The sequence below is a fragment of the Lycium barbarum genome, chromosome 12 (genome assembly GCF_019175385.1).
Source record: "Lycium barbarum isolate Lr01 chromosome 12, ASM1917538v2, whole genome shotgun sequence".
Classification (NCBI taxonomy): domain Eukaryota; kingdom Viridiplantae; phylum Streptophyta; class Magnoliopsida; order Solanales; family Solanaceae; genus Lycium; species Lycium barbarum.
Window position 1 is genome coordinate 103,205,337 of NC_083348.1, and position 22,319 is coordinate 103,227,655.

General features: G+C 34.5%; 3 protein-coding genes across 4 annotated transcripts; 1 reads left to right on the forward strand and 2 right to left on the reverse strand.

Annotated features, from left to right (window-relative positions):
* The first annotated feature begins 236 nt into the window (after positions 1-236).
* Positions 237-3,055, forward strand: LOC132622469 (type IV inositol polyphosphate 5-phosphatase 7-like). The gene is made up of 6 exons (XM_060337079.1): positions 237-722; positions 827-914; positions 1,007-1,117; positions 1,202-1,810; positions 2,153-2,416; positions 2,696-3,055. The coding sequence occupies exons 1-6, from the start codon at positions 623-625 to the stop codon at positions 2,889-2,891; spliced, it is 1,368 nt and encodes a 455-aa protein (XP_060193062.1). The 5' UTR covers positions 237-622; the 3' UTR covers positions 2,892-3,055.
* Positions 3,056-3,238: 183 nt separating this feature from the next.
* LOC132622470 (uncharacterized) lies at positions 3,239-6,891 on the reverse strand. Of its 2 annotated transcripts, none has more exons than XM_060337080.1 (9): positions 6,732-6,891; positions 6,488-6,657; positions 6,270-6,332; positions 6,045-6,064; positions 5,837-5,881; positions 4,431-4,498; positions 4,132-4,262; positions 3,925-4,013; positions 3,239-3,664 (listed from the first exon to the last, which is right to left on the reverse strand). In XM_060337080.1, the coding sequence occupies exons 1-9, from the start codon at positions 6,802-6,804 to the stop codon at positions 3,532-3,534; spliced, it is 792 nt and encodes a 263-aa protein (XP_060193063.1). In that variant the 5' UTR covers positions 6,805-6,891; the 3' UTR covers positions 3,239-3,531. The 2 variants fall into 2 exon arrangements, with proteins under 2 accessions (XP_060193063.1, XP_060193064.1); XM_060337081.1 differs by having other exon boundaries at positions 3,239-3,659; positions 3,924-4,013.
* A 13,354-nt stretch (positions 6,892-20,245) lies between these two features.
* Positions 20,246-20,635, reverse strand: LOC132624750 (uncharacterized). The gene has a single exon (XM_060339478.1). It carries the CDS (start codon positions 20,633-20,635, stop codon positions 20,246-20,248), a length of 390 nt encoding a protein of 129 aa, XP_060195461.1.
* Between the last annotated feature and the right edge of the window lie 1,684 nt (positions 20,636-22,319).

The following is a 22,319-nucleotide window of genomic DNA, read 5'->3' on the forward strand; positions in this document are numbered from 1 at the left end:
GGGAAGAAGGGAGGGTAAATAGATTAGACGAGATGAAGTTTGAAGCTTGGCATATGATAAGTCATCGATTAGTCGATGCATCTATGTACGGTTGTAAAGCATGACTTAGGTATCGTGCTTGACAGTTAGTAATTAACAAATGCACGTCTTAGACAGTTTGATCTGGCTGTGTGGTATGATAACTTCTAGTCACGGACAAAGGGTTGAACACAAGACTTTTATGAGCTTGTAAACAACCACATAATCGTAAAACTGATAGAAACTTGTGCGGCCAATATTTTATTCTAGTTTCTTCCTGGTTGAACTACTCAGTTAAAATAAAATGAAGATATTTGGGAAGCTTCTGAAATGTGCAATTCAACCACCTTTGACTTTTCGTTCTCTCTCTCTTTAAATCTTGGTATTACCGCATAAATTAAGGGGTTTAAATTTCGAGCTTCTTGGAGTTGTCCTTTTCGTCCAGTCCATAATAGTTTCTATCGCGGCGACCAATACAATAGTAACTTCACCCAGAACCTAAAGGGCAGCCATCTGGATATTCTTCAGCCATCCAACTTGACAAGAAGATATGTCATCTCTTTGAAGAAACTGTTAATTTTTGGAATGGACATTATTTCAAATCATGGGTAACAAGCAACGAAAATCAAGACGAAAAGCATTGCAGTTGTGGTTTAGCAAAAGATTAAGCAGAGCTGACGCATCCCATTTAAGCGAAATTTCAGGTTTATTTCGTTTCTTGGTAATCTGGCTTGTGTCGCACCTTGACCTTATTAGTTTATTTCCTCTTATGTATTCAAATTTCTTTCTTATATTTTGGTTTCCACAGATAACGATGAACAGGATGAGGAGTGCGTGGATAGTCCCTTTGTTAGGTCATTGGACATGGGACCATGCATTCCAAACAATGAATTTAGGTGAGCATCGGTTTGCCTATCATGTTATGGGCCTCTATAGCTTAACAGGATAATACATTTTTAGGGGAAATAATTCAATCTTTGCGTTGTAGAATCTTTGTGGGCACATGGAATGTTGCAGGAAGATCTCCTTTGGGAAGACTAGCTGTGGATTTGGATGAGTGGCTGAATCTCAAAGAAGCAGTTGATATTTATGTTCTTGGGTATGTATAAAATTCAAAACATAACCTTCTTTTCTCATCACACTAAGGACTTAGTCATTTAGAAGAAAGTTTTTCCTCTAACAGCTTCCAGGAAGTAGTCCCTCTAAAGACTAAAACTGTAATTGGAGCAGAAGATCCAACAGAAGCTACTAACTGGAACGTACTCATCGGTAAAACTCTAAATAGCAAGTATAGTGGTGCCTGGTTAACACCCATCATCAATCCAATCTTCAATGATAATTATCGAAATGATCAAGCTGCTGCATCGGATAGTAGACTGAGGAGTGACTATGAAATAGCAACTGCAGCAAGAGGTCAGTCTAGAACTGAAAATGAGCTCTCAGATCGTGTTGGTAGGTACAAATTGATGGCAAGCAAGAAGATGGTTGGTGTCTTCATTAGTGTCTGGATGAGAAAGGCATTGCTAAAGAAATATTGTGTCTCAGAAGTGAAGGTCTCTTCAGTAGCTTGTGGCATTATGGGCTATTTGGGAAACAAAGGATCAGTCTCTGTGAGCATGTCCATAGGAGGAACTAGTTTTTGCTTTGTGGCAGCTCACTTAGCCTCAGGAGAAAAGAAAGGTGATGAAGGGAAAAGGAACCATCAAGTCTCAGAAATATTTAGGAGAACATCTTTCCCCCGGCTGCATGAAGACCGCAATAAAAATCATCCTCTCACCATCTTAGGACATGAGTAAGTCGTTCTTCTCATACCCGACTAATTACAAGAATTGTCCTAACATGAATGTATTAGTCAACTCCTTTGTAGTAATAAATATTCAACATATTTTGTTTCAAAATTAAGGGCAAGTCAAGTATATAAAAACACAGGCAGAAGAATTTCCTTTCGAATCAAACTACAAGAATGATAACGACAATTATAATACTCATAATACTTGGAAGTAATTGGATTCAAAGCAAAGATATCGAACAGAGAGGCTAAGCAAATTTCTGATAATTCTGAAAACTCCATAGCATAACAAAGTGATGAGATTTTTTCATCTAAGATGACAAGATGTGTTTTCTTGTACAACAGCCAGATATTTTGGTTTGGAGATCTCAATTACAGATTATACCTGGAAGACAATTTAGCGAGGGAATTAATAAAGAAGAAAGATTGGAGTGCCCTGCAAGAGTTTGACCAGTTGCGGAAGGAACTAGAAGACGGTGGAGTGTTTCAGGATTGGAAAGAGGGAAATATAGAATTTGCACCCACATACAAGTATTCTTCTCCCAATTGCAATCGTTACTCTGGTGGACTCCCAAGCAGAGCGGGGGAGAAGCAAAGAACTCCAGCATGGTACAGTCATCACTTGACATTTTTTGCCTAGTATTCTTGTCAGTTAAACACCTACTAACGACTCATCACCCCACCCCTACCCCTCATGAAAAGGCACCCATCGCTCCATCCCCCAGAAAATTGAAAAACCCTCAGGAGTCAGGTCTAGTCCCTTTTTCAAAACTAAGGATAAAATTAAAAAAAGAAAAAGGTTCTTTAGGAATCTGACCAAGTATTGGTCATTGCTAGCCACTATGTGCTCATACTTGCTATCATGACGTTTGGAATGTTAAATGACAGGTGTGATAGGATCCTATGGTATGGTAAGGGAGTGAAACAGCATTCCTATTTCCGCAGTGAAATCAAGTTCTCTGACCATCGGCCTGTCTCCGCTTTATTCTCTGCACTAGTTGAAGATCAAAAGCGTGACCATTCAAGTTTGGTTTCATTTCCTCCCGTCCCCTCCGCAATTCCTAGCAAAGCTGAAAATATCTGACTCATGGTTTACTATAGTTTCTTCTCTCTCTCTAGCTGATTATGGAATATTTTTTAACATCAATTTACAAGAGCTGATTTACGGGGCAGGTTCAATGCAAGTAATAGAGACGCTAGATCTCCACGCTTATCATTGATTGTGAGGGATATATAAGGATCAACAACATATGTGCAAATTGGAAAATCCAAAAGATGACCTCCTATTCCATTGAACTAAACAAATCATTCACTTCCAATCCTACAAAAAAGCATTCTGGTGGATTCTCTTTCAAGCTCCCCATAACACCCAATTAATTGGAGGTGGAGCATGGGCGGTGACGACAATTTCATTAGGATATCAGAGGCAAGTACATTAACTGTCTTCTTTAGCAATGCCATAAACAGCTGAAAGAACAGAAATACAACTATCCTTGTGGTGAAAGTACGTTTCATTGTACAGCTGCCATTATATTTGTTCTTTAGGAAGTATAGGGGGAGTGAGTAGAAAATCTAGGATTGTCAATTATGCAAACTAGCCCTATCTGTAGTAAACCGAAGCTTAGCCACGCATACGAAAGGAAGATATAAGATCAGAAATGCATGCACCTCAGGGTCCTGCTTTTGACTACATCAGTTTAATGTCAGAGACTACTTACAAGAAGCTAATTCTCATCGCCTGCTTGAAGAATTTGACCTAATGCCTCTGCATTGTCCTTGTGACATCTGGGACATACCGACCTCCTCTGTAGCTCATCACCAAGGGAAGCACATTTGTTTTCCAATTCAGAAGTCTGCTTGCATCCAGTCAAGGACACAATAATTGTTATGAATCTAAAGCATGGGTGTTAATTCCTTAATTTTTTTATTTTTTTTTTGAGGTGTGAAAGAAATTCTTTGTAATATAATAAGACCTAATGAGCTGTTGCGGAAAATGTGGAATGTCTCATGAAATTTTGAGATCGATTGCCGATTCATTTCTCCTCCACCAATGAGCTAATCTAATAAATAATTTACTTTCAGTAGAAGGAGCCCAAACAATAAACATTCAAGGATATCTGGCTAACTCCTGCATTTTCATATTTTCTTTTGTGATTTCCTCTATCAGTGATGCTTTCCTTTCCAAAATACTCAACTCCTCTTGAACCTGAAAATCACCACACAGATCAATGTATTAAGTTTTCCTAATACTAATAACCAGACAATACGGCAATAGAAGAAAGGATATGAGAACAGACAGCTCTAAGAAAAAGATAATAACTTGCCTGCCTATGAATATTCTGTTCAACTTGGTATTCCTGTTCTTCCTTAGAGATATGCGAAATTATCTCAGCTAGCTTATTCTGGAGGTCTCTCTTGAAAGCTTCAGCATCTTCTGCTTTGGCTTTTGCAGGACCTGCTCGTGAAGGTGTAAAACAATTCTTGTTCAACTTGAAGAAGCTATTGTACAGGAAAAAAACCAGTAGAAATTTTTGAAGTTTTTAAATTTGAACATCCATATAATAGAAGAACCTTGCCAACACATCACAAAAAGATGAGAGCTTATCTATGTGAGTTAACACACCTGATTTTGATGCTGACTCGCTGCAATTATCATTTCTGAATACAGAGGCCATTGACTCATAGAATTTCCTGCATCCAGTTTAGCAGAAAAAAGTTCAACCATTTTAACAGCAGGGCAGCTAATTCTCAATATAGTTTAGTCATAAAATTAAAATGAAATGAGCCTCAAGAGTTAGAAGGAGAGTAGATAGGTTTATTTTGATAAGGTCAGATTTAAGTAGATAGGTTTATATCTGGCGACTAAATCTTCTGTCATCAAGGTAATGTGTCACTTTGATTACTATGTTTGAAATATCCACTGCCCTCAGGGAAAGACCTTTCCAGCAAGACTGGCACTACATAACAGGTTTTTCGGCCAATTTTAAGAATCAGGTTTCAAATTACTACCACAATATAGAATAAAATTTACTGTGCTTTGGACTCCCCATGTCTAGAGTTTGCAAGTTGAACAACTAATGTGCATGATTGCCAAAGGTGGACATATGTACTAGTTCAGCGATAAGACTGCTGGATCACACCCAGTTTATACTATTGGTAGTTCAGTAGTTTCTGAGTCAGAACTTGGTCACTACCCAGTGTAATCCCACAATAGTGGGGTCTGGGGAGGGTAAGATGTACGCAGCCTTACCCCTACCTAGGTAGGGAGGCTGTTTCCGATTGACCCTCGGCAACCCTCCTCCTTTATCCGGGCTTGGGACCGGCAATGTGAGCGAGCTCACTGAGTCAGAACTGAACTATGAAATATGATATGGGCTAGAGGACTTGCAGCTTAATAGAAAGGTCTTTGTTTCTGTTTCCATACAATCTCACCAAATTATTTTTGAAAAGCAAAACAAAAACCAAATAATCATTGTATAACTGTAGATTTGAAGGTCAAAGTGTTTCTCTTTCTCAAATAACTAGAAGATAGACAAATCATATCACTCCCCAAGTACAATTACTTGTTGCTAGTAGTTATGACATATCAAAGATTATAAGCATGTCAAACAACAACATCACCGGATGATCTTCAATCTTCAAGTATTACAACTGAATCAGCCTTCAGAGTAATGCCAATACTAAGTATTTTTGGACCAGGTATGAGTAGATGCAAATTAGAATAAAGAAGAATGGTGACTAAGTTTCACGGCATGGACATGGATTGACCAGAGACTGGTTTATCACTTAGTCCGTACTTAGCTGGATTATGCTTGACAAAAGCTACACATTGGAGCTATAAACCTTGTATACAACTTTTTTGAAACGATACCTAATTAGTCTGACTTCATCCAGTGCATTTCAATAGTAAAAGATTACTGACTATTAAGGACACAAAAATAAACTTATAAACTATGTCGTAATGGATATTACGATGGCATCCATGTTAATACAAGTGAAAACTACCAATATCTAATTCAACTCCCATACCTTATCTGTGCATTGAGCTCTAGCATTTTCTCAATGAAGTCATCTCTGCATAAGCAATGATAGATACAATGAGAAAAAAAAAAAAAAATTGCAATGAGATTCTTTTCAAAACACTAAATGGAGCGAAAGATGCCTTTTCTACATAGTTAAAGTGCTTGTAATTGAACAAAAAGCGTTAAGAGGTTAATTGAAGAAATCATGTCATTACCGAGTTTCTGCGTCTTTGTTCTTTTGACGGTTCAGATATCATCAATTGACCAGTGAGTTCATAAGAAGAAAAAGTGGCCTTGTTAGTAAGCCAATACAGTAATGTTGTTCAAGTTTAACATTATAAATAAGTACAAATACAAATCTAATATTAAGAAGTACAAACTTTAACAATCATAACCAGAAAACAATAAATATCTGGTTATTCTGGGTAGTTTTTTTTTACCTTAAGAGCCTCTATTTCAGATCCATAGTTCGATAATTCATCTTGAATCAGACCTATCCTTTCCTATAACGAAATTGAACCGAATCTCTTAGAAAAACGAGATCAAGTATTTTTCTGGAGTTCAAATTTCAGCATTAACCATAAAACATCAGCTAATCAGATAATTTTCAATTAACGAGAAAACAACAGCGAATACAAATACAAATGAAATGGAAAACCTCTAGGGTTTGAATGGAAAACTCATTCCTGGCCAATTCAACTTCGTAGCCTTTGAGCTCTTGCTCAGCAATCTCCTTCTGATGCTTCACCTCTTCGACCTCAGCTATTGCAAGTTCAAACTCCGCTTGAAGCTCTTGATTTCGCTTCTTGTGATTTATTATTCTTCGCTCTGAAAATTTTCGAAGTAGTATTAGCTTACAAAATCAATTATCCAGTTATCAAAATGAAGGAGCGAAAACTAACCTCCTTGAGATTTTTCAGATGTGAAGTCGCGGATTAGAGTGAGGAATTGTTTCGGAGAATCGTTTCCCGCCATCTTCTGAAGAGAAGCTGTTTTGAAATTCCCAACTATTCCCTCTACGTGATTTTTATAGTGGGACCGTGTTGATCTCGTGATGGGTGCTCGCGGTGTTACACGGGCCAGTAGCCCATGAGAGTCAGGCAAGCCCAAGAATTTCCAGCCCATATCCACTTTCAGTCGGGTCATTTGCCCCATTGCCATTCCAAGGCACCAGTCTTTAATTTTTGTTGGCGGTCTTTAATTTTTGTCTTTCGCTAAAAAAAAAATTGGTTTTGGGTTCCTTCATTTGGGGTGGTCTTTAATGTTTTCCCTTCAAACTGTTGGTCTTTAAGTTTTGCCCTTCGTCTAATACCTTGAGGTTGTGGATTCGAACCCCAGCTCAGTAAAAAAAATTGCAAGGCAGAAGTTGCAAAATTCTGCCTTAAGGTAAGGTAGAATTTGCATGGGCAGAATTCTGCCTTAAGGCAGAAATTTACAAATTCTGTCCATGTATAAATTTTGCCTGTAAAGAAAGGCATAATTTCTGCTTGAAGGGCAAAAGTTAAAGACCACCATTTTGAGTGGCAAAAATTAAAGACCACTCCCAGCGAAGGGTAATCTTGCAAATTGCCTAATTTGAATTACATTTATATCGAGAAGGTTTACATGTAGATATTATTTGATTGATTTGATAGTATAAAATATTCTTTTATTTAAACCCAATAGGATATATTCAGCGTTTATTTTTGAAAGAAAGAAAATTTACTTAAAAGAGACACCGGGTAGGAATTCTGAAGGAGCAGAATAGATTCATAGGTATTGACATTTATTATTTCATAAGGCAAGTATTGAGGTGTCACGTAACTAAAAGAAAATAACATCTCAATCCATTGGGAGCTACCAAATTTTAGAAGTTCAAAAAAGTGGAGCAAAAAATAGTGAGTATTTCTCAAGCCCGAGCATCATCTCCGGTAGGGTTGTCAAATAATGGGCGAGTTGAGCTGAATTTGAACGGATCAAAATGGTTTGAGTTAATAATTAATTAGGTCAATGGGCTAAAAATCGAATCATAACTCAAGCCACCGAACTTTGACTAAGTTTTAAATTTTTTGTTTAATTTCTCATAATTTGGTTGAGTGCTTCATATAAAAAAAAAACGGAAAAGGCTCAAATATGCCATCCAACTATTGAAAATGGCTCATTTATGCCACTCGTCAATAGTTTGACTCATTTATGCCATTGAACTATAGGAGATGGCTCATTTATGTCATCGTCTGTTACCAAAATGACTCATCCATGTCATATTTCATTAAAGATGGTTTTACAATATCATATATGACACGTGGCCTCCAACTACATTATGATTGTAGGTGGGCAGGGTGTATGGGTCGGATTTTTTCTTAATTTGATATTTAAAATTGGGCTGGTTTAATTAAACGACGTAGACCTTTAGTTGGAGGTCACGTGTCATAAATGGCATTGTAAAACCATCTTTAATAAAATATGGCATGGATGGGTCATTTTGGTAACAGACGATGGCATAAACGAGTTAAACTATTGATGAGTGGCATAAATGATCCATTTCCTATAGTTCGATGGCATAAATGAGACATTTCCTATAGTTCGATGGCATAAACGAACCAAACTATTGACGAGTGGTATAAATGAGTCATTTCCGATTGTTCGATGACATATTTGAACCTTTTCCGAAAAAAAAAAATATTATGGCTATCAATTTGGGCTGCATAACAAGTCAAAATGGATTGAGTTAGTAAAATAAGCGGGTCATTAACCCGTCCAAATCTAAATGGATTGAATGGATCATAATTCTATGGACTGATTTTGTCACACCCCTAGTCTTTGCGTAAAGATGGTGATGCTTAGATGAACATGAGCTACTTTATGAATCTCGTCAAATCAATTTTACCCCACTTCACTTTCCTCTTTTTACTTCTTCTTTATGAAACAAGGGAAATAACCCTAACATTGTCACATTTACTATCGCTCTTCTAACCTCTCCTCTTTACGTAACAATCAAACATAACTTAAAGGTTTCAATTTATTAAAAAGAAACTGGAAAAGTAAAAACATGGAACTCTGTTTGCACAGAACTTCCCCTTTTCATATAGTCAAAGATGGGGAAGAGGGGGGAACTATATAGTACACTGCGACTTTTCTGCTTTCCAAGGGAATTTTGTTTAGTTGTAGTTGACAACATTGTAAAGGACATAGTATTAGATAGTCTGGACAAATTTTAGGCAACGAAATTCCAATAAAGGCTAGAGGTAGGGGTGTTCATGGTTCGGTTTGGGTCGGTTATTGGTTAAAACCATAACCAAACCAATTTAGTCGGTTTTTAAATGTCTAAAACCATAACCAAACCAAGTAAAATAATAACCACCGGTTTGGTTATTATCGGTTTGGTTCGGTTTGGTTCGGTTTTTCGGTTTATGACTAGCTGTGACAATTCAAATATTATCTCTCTACATTCTTCAAATTTCTTATGAAACTCTTTTTTCCTCATAGCTCACAAGGGTGAACTTTGCTGCATATTGAGGGAAAGACACGCTGTTGCAAATCAAGTGGACCAAACTTGCAACGCAGTTTAGATTCAAAAGAACAAGTCAAACTGCGGTTTCAAAATACAAATAACCCTTATGCTTACGACTTATTAGAGTTGGGCTTCGATTGTTGGACATATTCTTTTAAGACATGGGCCTTAAAAATAAGTAGACCAAAATTAAATTAATAATTAAAAGGTATAAAATATCTTTAATTATTTATGAAAAGCTAATATTAGACATATAAATAATTATAAATTTTATGTATATAATTATCGGTTTGGTTCGGTTATTTATTCGGTTATTTTTTACTATAACCATAACCAAACCAAATATTATCGGTTTTTCAAATTTAAAACCAAACCAAATCAAACTAAACCAAGTGTCGGTTATTTTATTCGGTTTGGTTAAATTTTCGGTTTGGTTTTGGTTTTAACCAAAACTTGAACAGCCCTAGCTAGAGGCAAACAAATTTATGTAATGCAAAAAATATGTCTAATCACGAAGTTGATATGCATTTACAATAACTTAGGAGTGACGCTGTTTCACTGGAGGGGCCTCATTTTCCACTCACTAGGATAAAGACAAATAAACACAAGAAGTTAAAGCATATAAATGTCGTGTAATAATTAAATTAGCGGGGGTCACAATTAACTCCGTCTTTCTCGGGTCTGCCATGCCATTTGCATTTGCATATCTATCTCTCTTCTTTTTCTGCATTTACGTATCTGTTCCATTGCATAATGGGTTGCCAACTAGTACTTAATATGGAAGTCTAGTCCGTCTCCATAAGAGAAGTTTAAGGTCGATAATTATCTCTACAAATAAAATTAGGATTTAAGTATAGAGTGCAAAGAATGGTTTTATCAAATAATATTGGAGCCTAGAGAAAACTTTAATGTCCACATAATACTACTTTATCGCTACAAATAAAATCAGGATTTAAGTATAGAATGCAAAAAATGGTTTTATCAAATAATATTGGAGCCTAGAGAAAACTTTAATGTCCAAATAATACTATACCAAGTAGTCTAATTTTCACGAAATAAAATGAAAAAAATTAAACAAATGAATCTTCTCGGAACAGGATCACAGTCGTTTGGCTTTCTCAATTGCATCATTCACACAGATATGGGACTCCCAATAGAATGACACAGTTAAAACATTTCAATAAAAAATTTACACCGTTAGAAAGGACGACAATAAAAATACTATAATAATCTTGTGAATGATAAATAGCAAGACTAATAGTCTGTTTGGCCAAGCTTTTAAAATCAGCTTATTTTAAAAAGTGTTTTTTCAAAAGTACTTCTCAAAAAAAGTATTTTTGGCTAAAAACAGTTTGTGTTTGGTCAATTAATTTAAAAAGTACTTTTGAGCAGCAATCAGTGTTTGACCAAGCTTTAAAAAAGTGTTTCTAAGTGTATTTTTCTCAAAAGTACTTTTCAAAAAAGAGTTTTTAGGCAAATACTATTTTTTTTAACTTCTGAAAAACTGTTTCTGCTACTCCCCAGAAGTACTTATTTTCTCCCAAAAGCTTAGCCAAACACCCCACTTTTTTTAAAATAAACATTTATTAAAAAAATAAATATTTTTGAGAGAAAAATAAGTGAGAGAGATTGCAAAAGTGACTCTCCAAACACTTAAAGACGCGTTATAGGTTAAAAAGGTTTTGAAATATTCCTAAGACAATTTTTGAACTTGCTCAAATTGGAAAAAGATGGAATAAGACTCATGGGAAAAAAACATATTGACGGATCAAAACTTAGCTTTTCAATTTCTATATCTTTTATCTTTTATAATGCGTGGTCCTTCGAAACCAAATTAAGCAGCAAGAACCAATACATGTGCCTTGACAATTCCATTCTTCATGTGACATTAGTCAATGGCAATTTCATTTTCTGGTTTAATAACAGCTATGACTATTGAAGGAAATGTGATATATATATATATATATATATATCACGCAACGACTGCCCTCTTTCAGACTGACACGCACTCTTAAGTCTTAATAAGTCTGAACCAATTGGACAAATAGTAATGGAATTTGTGCACTCTTTTCACTATATCTGTGAATTGTGATCGACAAAAAGGGAAAGCTCCCCAACATCGGCGCATTTGCTAAGTGACTGGTCCAGTTACACTATAAGGGGTCGTTTGGTGCATGGTATAAGTTGGGATATCCCGACACTAATTTTTTGTATTATGTTTGGTAGAAGGTATAAACTTATCCTGAAATAAATTTATATCTTGTACCAAATAAAGTATAAAATGCATCCCATCTCAAGAGATGTAATATCCCCTCTTATCCCACTTATACTGAGATTATTTTATACCATCTAAAATAATCCCGATAGATAGAATAAATTAATCCCAAAATTATAATCTCGGAATAATTTTGACTACCTACCAAACGATACCAAGAAAGTGGACGTTTTAATTTTGTTACATTGATTGTCAATCACATCTTTAGCTACTGCAACTTCACGTGAACAAAAAGTCTAAGTTAGCCCTGGAATGTGAAGCGGTATGGTCCACATTTGTCTTTCGTTATTAGTTAAGAGCGGGAGTTTTCCAACACATGAGAAGTTTTTACACGGGAAAAGGGTTAAAGTTGCATTTAAACTATGTGAAATAGTCCGTATTTGCCCCTAAAATTTGTGAAATGGTGCAGATTTCATTTTTCATAGCCATCATCCATGTTCATCACTCTAATTCAATCATCACCACAACCATTGGTACTTCTCTCCACTCTAGAGGATACCATAAGATCAGACCACCGTTACTCCACCACTTGATCCCGATGACACTCACATAAGGAGCATACAAACTTCAACACAAAAACCATCAATTTAAGGGTCTCTCCCACACCTTCGTTGTTATCATTTGCCTCTTCCGTAAGACACGGCTTTCAACGACGATAACCTCACGTTGATTGCCATAATATTGTTGCAAATGATTTACAAGCTAAATTCAATCTACCTTTGTTTTAGCATTAAGAGGTTGATGTGAGCCTTACGTCGCTGTTGATGATATGAGAAGATTGGTGATGGAGTTTTGTTGATGGAAATTCAACGGAGGTGAAAATTCAATTTGGTGGTTCACTTGATCATTGTTTGAGCTTCATTTCGGTTGATTTGAAATTTGAGAGTGGTTAATTGAGCTTGAGAGATAGAGATCTTGTCATTGTCATTGGAGATTCTAAGTGTTGAATAAGACAATATTGATGCTTCTAAAACAGTGACCCCTTTTTTTTTTAACTTCAAAGCAAATCTAGACTATTTTGCATGATTCAAGGGCAAATCTGACTCTTTTTTCATGTTAAAAAGGTTTATGTGTTAAAAAGTTTTCTCGTTAGTAATAAAGGACATATTTGGATCAATCTTGTAACGCTAGGGTATATTTGATGTAATCTATTAACAAAAGGAAAATTTAAATCATTTAACAAAGTTTAAGGACAAAATTCGAACCACATATTTAAATTTGACTTAACTATTAAAATACTTAAAAAAAATCATATTTTTTGTTTGCACTCAAACATCTTTGCATAAACTGAGAGCCGGGGAAGGAATATCTCTAAGTCGACAAATTTTGTCTTTTTTCTGGAGCAGAATACCACACCGGTTCCACATGCTCCAGTTTGGTTGGCTTATGGATTTTGCTCGAGACAGTTTTAGTGCAGGGAATGATAAGATAATGACACTACTACTGAGTGTCTCTCTCCACTTTGCTGTATGTTTTTTATTTTGTCGTTCTCAACAAAGTGCGTGTGTGCTGTGATTCAATTACTATGTGTTTTTCATGGTTTCACTATTGACTTTGATCAACAATTCAATGAATGCCTTATAATTAGCTTGCTGTTATCTCTTCGTGACATTATATTCTAAGCTCTAGCTCGTTGCAATATATTGATCATTATTTTTTATGTAGTAAAACTTACACAAATAGTTACCTTTTATTAGGTTCTAACAATTTATAGCTATAAGTTGTAAAATTACAATTCGTAACTGCTTTTGTTGTATTTCTGGTAATTTTTGCGTTTTTGAAATACAGCGAAATACAACGAAATACAAAAATCGTTATTGAGTCTGGTCATGTTCGCGTTTTCGAAATACAATGAAATACAAAATCATTGTTGAGTCTGGTCACGTTCGCGTTTTCGAAATACAACAAAATACAAAATCGCTGTTGAGTAAAAAACGGCTCTATATACAGAAAATAGGTGTGAAAAAAAAAGTGTGAAAATGGTTGTATACACTGAAAATACACTTGGTGGGCATGAAGCAAAAACGGCAAAAACTTAGGGATTATGGTGCAACACATTTAATTAAAAAATGTGGGGTAGCTATGAAATTTAAATTTTGAATAATATAGCTACTAAACTTAAATGTTAAAAAAGATAGTTACTATCCATAATTAAGTCTTAGAAGTAGATATGACAAGTAAAAATTCCTTTTATTAATCAATTCTAAAAAAAAGATATTTTTATATTTTAAAATAATTAACTCGATTTTTTTTACCGTTAATAAGAAGCTTTTAAGCCACACAATGCTTTTATATGATTAAGATAAAGGTTTTATGAAATCTTATAATCAGTAAACAAACATTACGACATATTCAAATTAAACCACAATTATTAATTATGTTCACTTTTTCTTCGACTACGAGTTGAGTCAACTAAATTAGAACAAAACAATGAACAGTGAAACTGCTGACCAAAAATTTTTTTTTTTCAATTTTTTTTTTCATCCAGACAAATACATCAAACCCTTCTAATTAAATCCATTGTGGGGAAGAAAGAAATGTATGTACTCAATTACAATATTTATTTTGTACGCAATGCGAGGTCCTGTTTTTCTCTGAATGGGAATTTTGGGTGTTGCTTTCTATGATCCTGTATCATTCGATAATGTCTGTCTAGCTAGCAGGCTCCCTATTAATTTTAAGAGTTGATTTTTCAGAAGGTCACTCAACTATCGTAATTGTAACACAAAAGTCATTTAATTTTATTTTATAACCGAAAAGTCATTCAACTTTTATCTTTGTAATAGAAAAGTCATTCAACTCATTTTAATCAACTTTTGCTGACGTGGCTTTTTAAAAGTTAAATTATTTTTTAATATAAACTCACTCATTTTTACTATTTAGTGACCCGCCCCCACTAACCTGACCTGCTATCCAGTGAATTGAGTGTAGGACTTGATGAGAATGTCTGAGAACTGATCGATATTGTAAATTTTGTAGAGCAGAGATTAACATAGTAATTTTGAACAAAATCAGTACTTCCTGGCTCCTGCATTAACTAAGTGCATTAAAACGTTGATTATCGATGTGTCATTTACTTTCCTTGCAATTACTACCAACTTCTTATGGTATTCTTTGTAAAATCAAGCTGCTTGGTCAAGGGTTTTTATTTAATTTAATTCCTTTTTTTTTTAACTTGTTTTTTATTTCTATTATTTAATTTCTTTTTACTTTTTAATTGTTTTATTTTTTAAAAATATAATTTCTTTTTATAGTATTTATATTTCATTTCTTTTCTTCTCATTCCCAACCTTTACTTCTCGTGGTTCCATGTAATTGCTAGTATTTTTTTATTTTTTTATTTTATCCATTTAGCATAACCGCGTTAATATTCTAATTTTTGAAACTACATCTCTTAACATTAGAAAGAATGAATCATTAACAAACTTGACATATAATGAGTGACGTTATTAAAGTAGAATTTCGTTTTGAATGAGGTTATATACTTATATTTTCCCTTTCTTTTAAATTATAGGAGTATTTACTTATGTTACGTTGAAACTTACTTATGTAACGTTGGAATTTGACATAAAAGTATTATGTTAAAAAAAATTCTTTAGATTTTGAATTTAGGTTATATTTTCGATTTTATAAATATTTGCTTTAGTACTATTGACTTATTATTTCACATTGCATGCTGTTTATTTTTCACTTACAGTTAATAGAATTATTGTCAAACATTTGAATAATGCTATGGCATTATATTTGTAAATATTCTTTTTTTTGTCAAACATCCAATCTCATGATGTTCTCACAAAAAATGTATGCTTTTAAGTTTTATAATCAATTAAAATAAAAATATTATTAATTGAAATTATATATCAATTATTTTTTACAAAATTAGTTACAAATATATGATTATTAATTAACATATTTTCAAGAAACAATTTATTATTAAATAACTAATTTAATATCATTTATATATGCACATATTTTTTAAATATTAATTTTAATTTTTTTATAATTAAATTTATTTTTAAATTAAACTAACTGTGTAATTACACATGTACAACCAAACAACACACGTGTAATTACACTGTAATTACATTATGACAAACAAACAGGTCATTGTAATTACAATACTGTGTAATTACTAGGCTGTGTAATTACTAGGGTAGTTATTACACTAATTCCAATTACCAACTGGCTTTCCAAATAGGCTCTAAATAATCATTGAGGAGGCAGAAGCAATAAGTCTGATGGATCATTAGGATGTGACCCTCCTTAGATCAACTGACAAAAAACCTCTAAAATCAATTGCTAAAGCAGGTTTTATTTATAGTAATATACATATATAGAATTACGATTTTATACTATAAAGCAGGTTTTTTATGGTAATATATAGATATTGATCATATCTTTGATTTGGATATGACATATATCTTTGATCAAGAAGGATAGTGTTGAATTTTAAAGAAGTTCGTGATTGAGTTGATATATTACTTACTACGAAGTGTGACAACCGGTTCAAATGAATTCAAATAGTATTATTTCTTTGACCTATTAGAGCATAATTTTAGAAATTTTATGTCTCACTAGATGTTTTTTGAGAATTAAGTAATATTAAAGAGGACTACTTTATTAATGTTAAGAGCATAATTGAAAATACTTATCAATTTTTATCGTAAATTCTTAAAGTGACATTTTGAGACAATCTTTTTTTTTCCACTAAGGTGACACTTGTATATATTAGGACGGAGGGAGTAGTTCATTGTAGAATCACGAAGACATGTACCACAATGAAGGATTCAAAAATGTATTACGTGAACTCTCTCTTATTGATTTACCTCTACATAAAGGATAATACACGTGGTTTAAGGGCGAAAACGTTGTCACTGTCTCCAACTAGACAAATTTTTGATCTCTGCAGATCTTTAATCTTTAACAACAAATATTTGTACGTTGTGAATTGAATATTCAACAACTGCGCGAAACGTGTGTAACTTGTCTAGTTACCAATAAAATTTCAGTCCTTAATGTTTCGTTATAAAAATTTAGATAGCGGGTCGGTTTAGTGGAGCGGATCACTAAATGGTAAAAATGGGTGGGTTTATATTAAATAAGAATTTAACTTTTTAAAAAATGTTATGTCAGCAAAAGTTGATTAAATGAGTTGAATGATTTTTGTGTTACAATTACGATAGTTGTGCGACCTTCTGAAAGGTAAAATTATTCTAATGGGTATATAACTTACTAGTTATTCTTAATGGGTATACATTCATTTGTAACGATATTCTTAATGGGTATATAACTTACTAGTTATTTGATCAGATGCTCATCAAATCTGAAAAGCTTGACCAATTATCAGTATAAAGTTTAACCAGTAGCTTAGCTGGTAAGCTATGTGTGTGTTCATTGTTAAAGTTAATCTAAAGTATGTTTTGTAAAAAGGAAAAAAGAAACAAACCAGACACACGATTGCAAAGAACAGATACACTTGCATAAGCTAGATGTGTGCCCATATCTATCTATCTATCTATTCAACATGTCTTTTTCCTATTACCAATATCCGATAAATCATCCCTACCGCAGATTTCATGTTGAATTCAAGACATTTTTTCTGATATGGCAAAAAAGGTAGCTTTCCTTTTTTATGATGATGATCTCTACCCAACCCCACCACCATATACTGACTGAGATCACCAACAAGAAAAGGCACGTACTTGGATGTAAACAGCAATGTAGGTGCAAGATTATACTGTCCTTTCGTAATATGACTCTAGCTGGCAGTTACCAAGAGGAAAAACTTACTGACTCTATGTTTTTACATCAAATCAAATCAATATATATATATATATATATATATATATATATATTTTTTAATTTTATTTTACATATTACTTATTTCGTCTCAATTTAGGAGTCTTAGTTTGACTGGCCACAACATCTAAGGAATAAAGAGAGACTTTTAAATCGTGTGGTCATAAATTACATACGTGTACAATGTGCTAAAATTCTTTGAATCTTGTAGTTTTAAACTTGTCATGTAGGATGTTTGAATTATCAACTTACTAAGAGCCTATTTCAATTGACTTATTGCTTTTAAACCAAAATAATTTTTAAGCACTTTTGTAGTGTTTGAGTAAAATAAAAAGCGCTTTTAAGCTAAAATTACAAAAATAAGCCAATAGCCGAATTTCTAACTTATGGTTTTTGGCTTATAAATCAAAAGTTTTGCACGGATTCCCCTTCAAACGCGTTGGTCTTTAATTTTTGTCCCTCAAATTGCTGTTCTTTAATTTTTGCCCTTCGCCTATAAAAGTTGCGGAAAATACCTTGAGGTTCTGGGTTCAAACCCCGGCTCAGTAAAAAAAAATATAAAAAATCGCAAAACTAGGTTTCATGAAAGTTAGGCCTTATAAAGCCTAATTTCACTACTAAAAAACCAGCGTTTAGTGACGGAATATTAGTGACAGACCATATTCTGTCGCTAATTAACGACGGATTGCTCATTTTGTCGCGAGAAAAGCAACGACAATTTTATCTCATTATATAGCTACGGATTAGCAACGAAAACTGAGTTTCATCACTAATGATTAGCGTGAAATTTTGGCGCCTTAAATTTCACTACAGATTTAGCAACAGAAGAGGCGCGACAAATTTTATTTTTATGTAGCGACGGATTCAACAACGAAAAATCCGTCGCTAGGCCTTTTAATTTTTCTCGAAAAATATATATATTTGCAGCAACGGAAAAATTTGTCGCAATATTAATCATTAAAAGAAATCAATGTATTATTTAGCGACGGAATATAAAATCCGTCGCTATTCCGTCGTTAAGTGTTAAAAAAAAAGATATATCCTAGGGTACACATTTATTTCATTTCACTTCAAACACATCCAACACAGATATAGAGAGAGAGTATGAGAAATTGCTAACATAGAGAGAGAGAGAGAGAGAGACCACAACATAAATCAAAATAATGTGAATCTAGGGTTTCTATTGTGTTTTTCTCTTCTTCTGCTGCATCTTTTATCTAAAGGAAATGTATGTTTTGATTTTTCTATGTTTTATGGGCAGTTTCTTTCTTCTTTATCTCCTTCTTTGTGTTTTCTGACATTAAATCTAAAATAGAAATTAAGAAATCTGTGTTTTTTTGCTTATTATCTAAAGGACAGAGTGTCTTTAAGTGTTTTTTTTGGCTAAAATCGAAGTTGGGTGTCTTGAAAACTGTTGGGTTTATAATTTATTTGAAGGTTAAGTGTTGGGAATCTCTATTTGGGCCAAAATCTGATGAAAATGAAAATTCAACCTTTGTTTGTGCTAAACCTTGTTGGATAATATTATTTGGTGGTTAAAGTTTGTTTTAATTCGTTACATGTCGAGAAAAAGCTTGAAGAACTCAACATTCTTTATTTTCTGTGATTTGAAATCAGCGATAGTGAACTGGGTTTCTTACTCGATTTTTTTTGTACTCTGTGATTTGAAATCACAGTTAGTTTTTTTTTTTTAATTTTTTTCAAAAGCAAATCCCAAAAGTCTACAAATGTAGCCAAAAGCTAATATGAAATGAAGAATTAACCTAATGATCAACTTAGGATTTATAGATATCCTAAGTTGATATTACAGATGACTAAACAATAATCAAATAATAAAGCAACTATAAGTGCTCCAATGTCTTGTGAAGTGAGCATACTGGAACCTAGTCAATACATAGGTCATGATTGCCTTTGCAGCATGTATATAGCACATCCAGCAGATCCAACATGGTAATATAGCACAACATTTTCCATATGTTGACCCTCCCTCTAGGGAATGAGCACTAGGTGCTAAGACCACCCAATGAGGTAGAGTCATCAAGTGGATCATGTGTGTGCTATCATGTAAAGACCTGCAAGTCAAAAAACCAATTCATTCAAAGCCAAGCTCATTTCCTATATGTACAGCATCAGCAGCAGCAGTGCACTGCCTCCTTCTCTGTTGCATGTTTATGAGCCTACTTTGTATAAACAATTCCAGCTGCAATATTTCAGAAGCTTCAGCAGCTGTTTATAGCGAACGTAACCGCCAAGTAGCAGCTTAAGAGTGCAGAAATTTGGACTCAAAGATGGCATCTTTCAGTCTCAAAATGCTCTGCCCTTGAAGGGCAGCGGTAAATGGCAAGAAAGCAGCAGCAAATATGTCTCGATGTAGCAGGAAAATGGCCAGCGAGCACAGCAGTCCGTGGCCCAAATAAATGCATTCTCCTGTTCCAGTTGAATTTCCATCTTCTGCAAATTCTCAGTTTCAGCCAGTGTCATCTCATGTTGCTTTCGACCTTTGTTGATGAGCTTTGAGTTGATGAGTATGTTGATTTCAGAGTATATCATGCACCTTTTCATGTTGTTTTTTATGTTGTTTTCGCTGGTTTCAGTGCGATTCACTCCTGTTGGTATCTCATTGAAATCTCTATTTTTTTTTCCTTTGCTGACTTTCCATGTATCCTTGAATCTGTTTGTTTCCTGCTTTTTGGATTGTCCATGTTGTGGTCCTGCTTGTTCAATGCTTATGTATGAGGTAGCTGCAAAACAAGGAAACCATGTTAGATAAAAATTGTTTCCCATGTTCTCCTCCCACAACAGGATTTGAACATGGGAAAAATGACTTGTCCTGCTTCCTTCAATGTGTCCATTCATCTCTTGCATGGTCTGATCCTTAAGTATGGTAATTGTAACTTATCATTGTTAATCCATCTCCTCCCTTGAATTCCCAACTCCTGGAAAGATTCTGAATCCACTTCTCCATGATCTAGTGCCAAATTAGCCAGGTGATCTGCTAGCATATTACCCTCTCTCATTATATGTATCACCCTAACTATTTTATTATTCATTAATCTCCAGATTTCCTCCACCATTTCAATTATCTGCCAGGGAATTTCCCAAACTTTGAGTATGATATTCTTTAATAAAAGAGAGTCTGTTTCAATTATAATCTGCTGATACTGCCTTTCCTTCATATATCTTAGAGCTTGTACTATAACCATAGCTTCTGCCTGAGTATTAGTACAAGTTGGTTCTTCCATCTCCTTTGCCTTAGCAACTATCAAGTCTCCAGTCTCATTTCTCACACAAAATCCCTATGATCCTCTTCCAGGATTTCCTCTAGACGCCCCATCGGTATTGCATTTCACCCAACCAGTATCAGGGGGCTTCCAGAGAACTCTAATAACCTTAGTTCTTGGGGTATAAGATTGCAAAGTCTGCACCAGTGTATTCCAGTTGTAGGCTGCCTGTTTGAAATTGCTTCTTCTTACCTTCATGAACATTATAATGTTGTGCATAATTTGATATATCAACTTTACCTTGGACATTTTCCCTCCATGTCTTATGGCATTTCTCCTCTTCCATAGTTCCCACACAATAATAGCTGGAACAACCTGAAAGATGTACTTCACATGATGATTAACATGAGTGTCCCACCATAAGTTAAAAAGCTGACTTAGATGTAGGTTTTGAATATTGATGCCTATAGGTCTGCAGAAGTACTTCCAGGTGTATTGTGCTACTGGTGACTGAAGAAACACATGAGATATGGTTTCTATTTCTGGTTCCTCACAACAATAACACCTAGAAGGAAATTGAAAGCCCCATCTCTTCACTACATCATCCAGTGGTACCTTTGCTCCCCATAATCTCCACAAGAAGAAAGAGATTTTGATAGGCAAACCTTTTACCCACATCTTCTTGTATAGTATATTAGGTTCCACCCTTTGTCTAATTAAATTAAAAGTTGTCCCAACAGTGAATTTGCCTCTAGAATCAGGTTTCCAGTGAGGTTTGTCCAGTTCCTCCTCTTGACCAGGTGGCTGCAGTTTCTGGATAATATGATCAGCTAGATTCTCTGGTAGCAACTCCCTTATCATGTCTTCTTCCCATCTTCCTTCAGTCACCACTTCTTTAATTAGTACCACAGTATTGTCCCTTCTGAAGTTTTCAGGAATAAGTTTGTATAGTGCTCCCCATCCTGTCCAGTTATCAAGCCAAAAATAAGAATTTCCTTGCTTAGTTTGCCACCAGATTTCTGATTCTATCTCATCTCTACATTGCAACATTTTCTTCCATATGTATGTTCTTCTCTTCCAGTGGACAGTGACTGCAGGATCTTTTTTTAGATACTTATTACTCATGTACATCCTCCACAATAATTGTTTGGTTCTGAAATTCCACCATAACTTTGAAAAGAGTGCCTTGGAAACATCTTGTAAGCTTCTAAAACCCAACCCCCCTTCCTCTTGAGGATGACACAAAGTAGTCCAGGAAACCCATTGCTTGCTAGAATTCCCAACTGAATTACTCCAAAAAAATTTAGCGAACATTCTATGGATTTGTGCCAATACCCCTGAGGGAGGATCACAAGCTGATAGCAAATGAATAGGCATACTCTGTAGTACATGCTTTATTAGTGTAACCCTTCCGCCAATCGATACCAATTTTCCTGTCCAAGATTTAAGCCTATTAAAGATCTTATCAGTAATTTCCTTGTAATGTGCTATCATTCTTCTTCCATAATATATTGGTACTCCCAAGTAGGTGAAAGGAAACTCCTTTCTAGGAATTCTGGTAGTGTTATTTACCACGCTTTCCACCTTCTGGGTAACATTATGATGGAGAAATACTGCACTTTTTCCTTTATTGATCTTCTGCCCACTCACTTTCTCATATGCTGCTAAAGTTTCCATTACCACTTGTAGAGATTGTTCCTCAGCA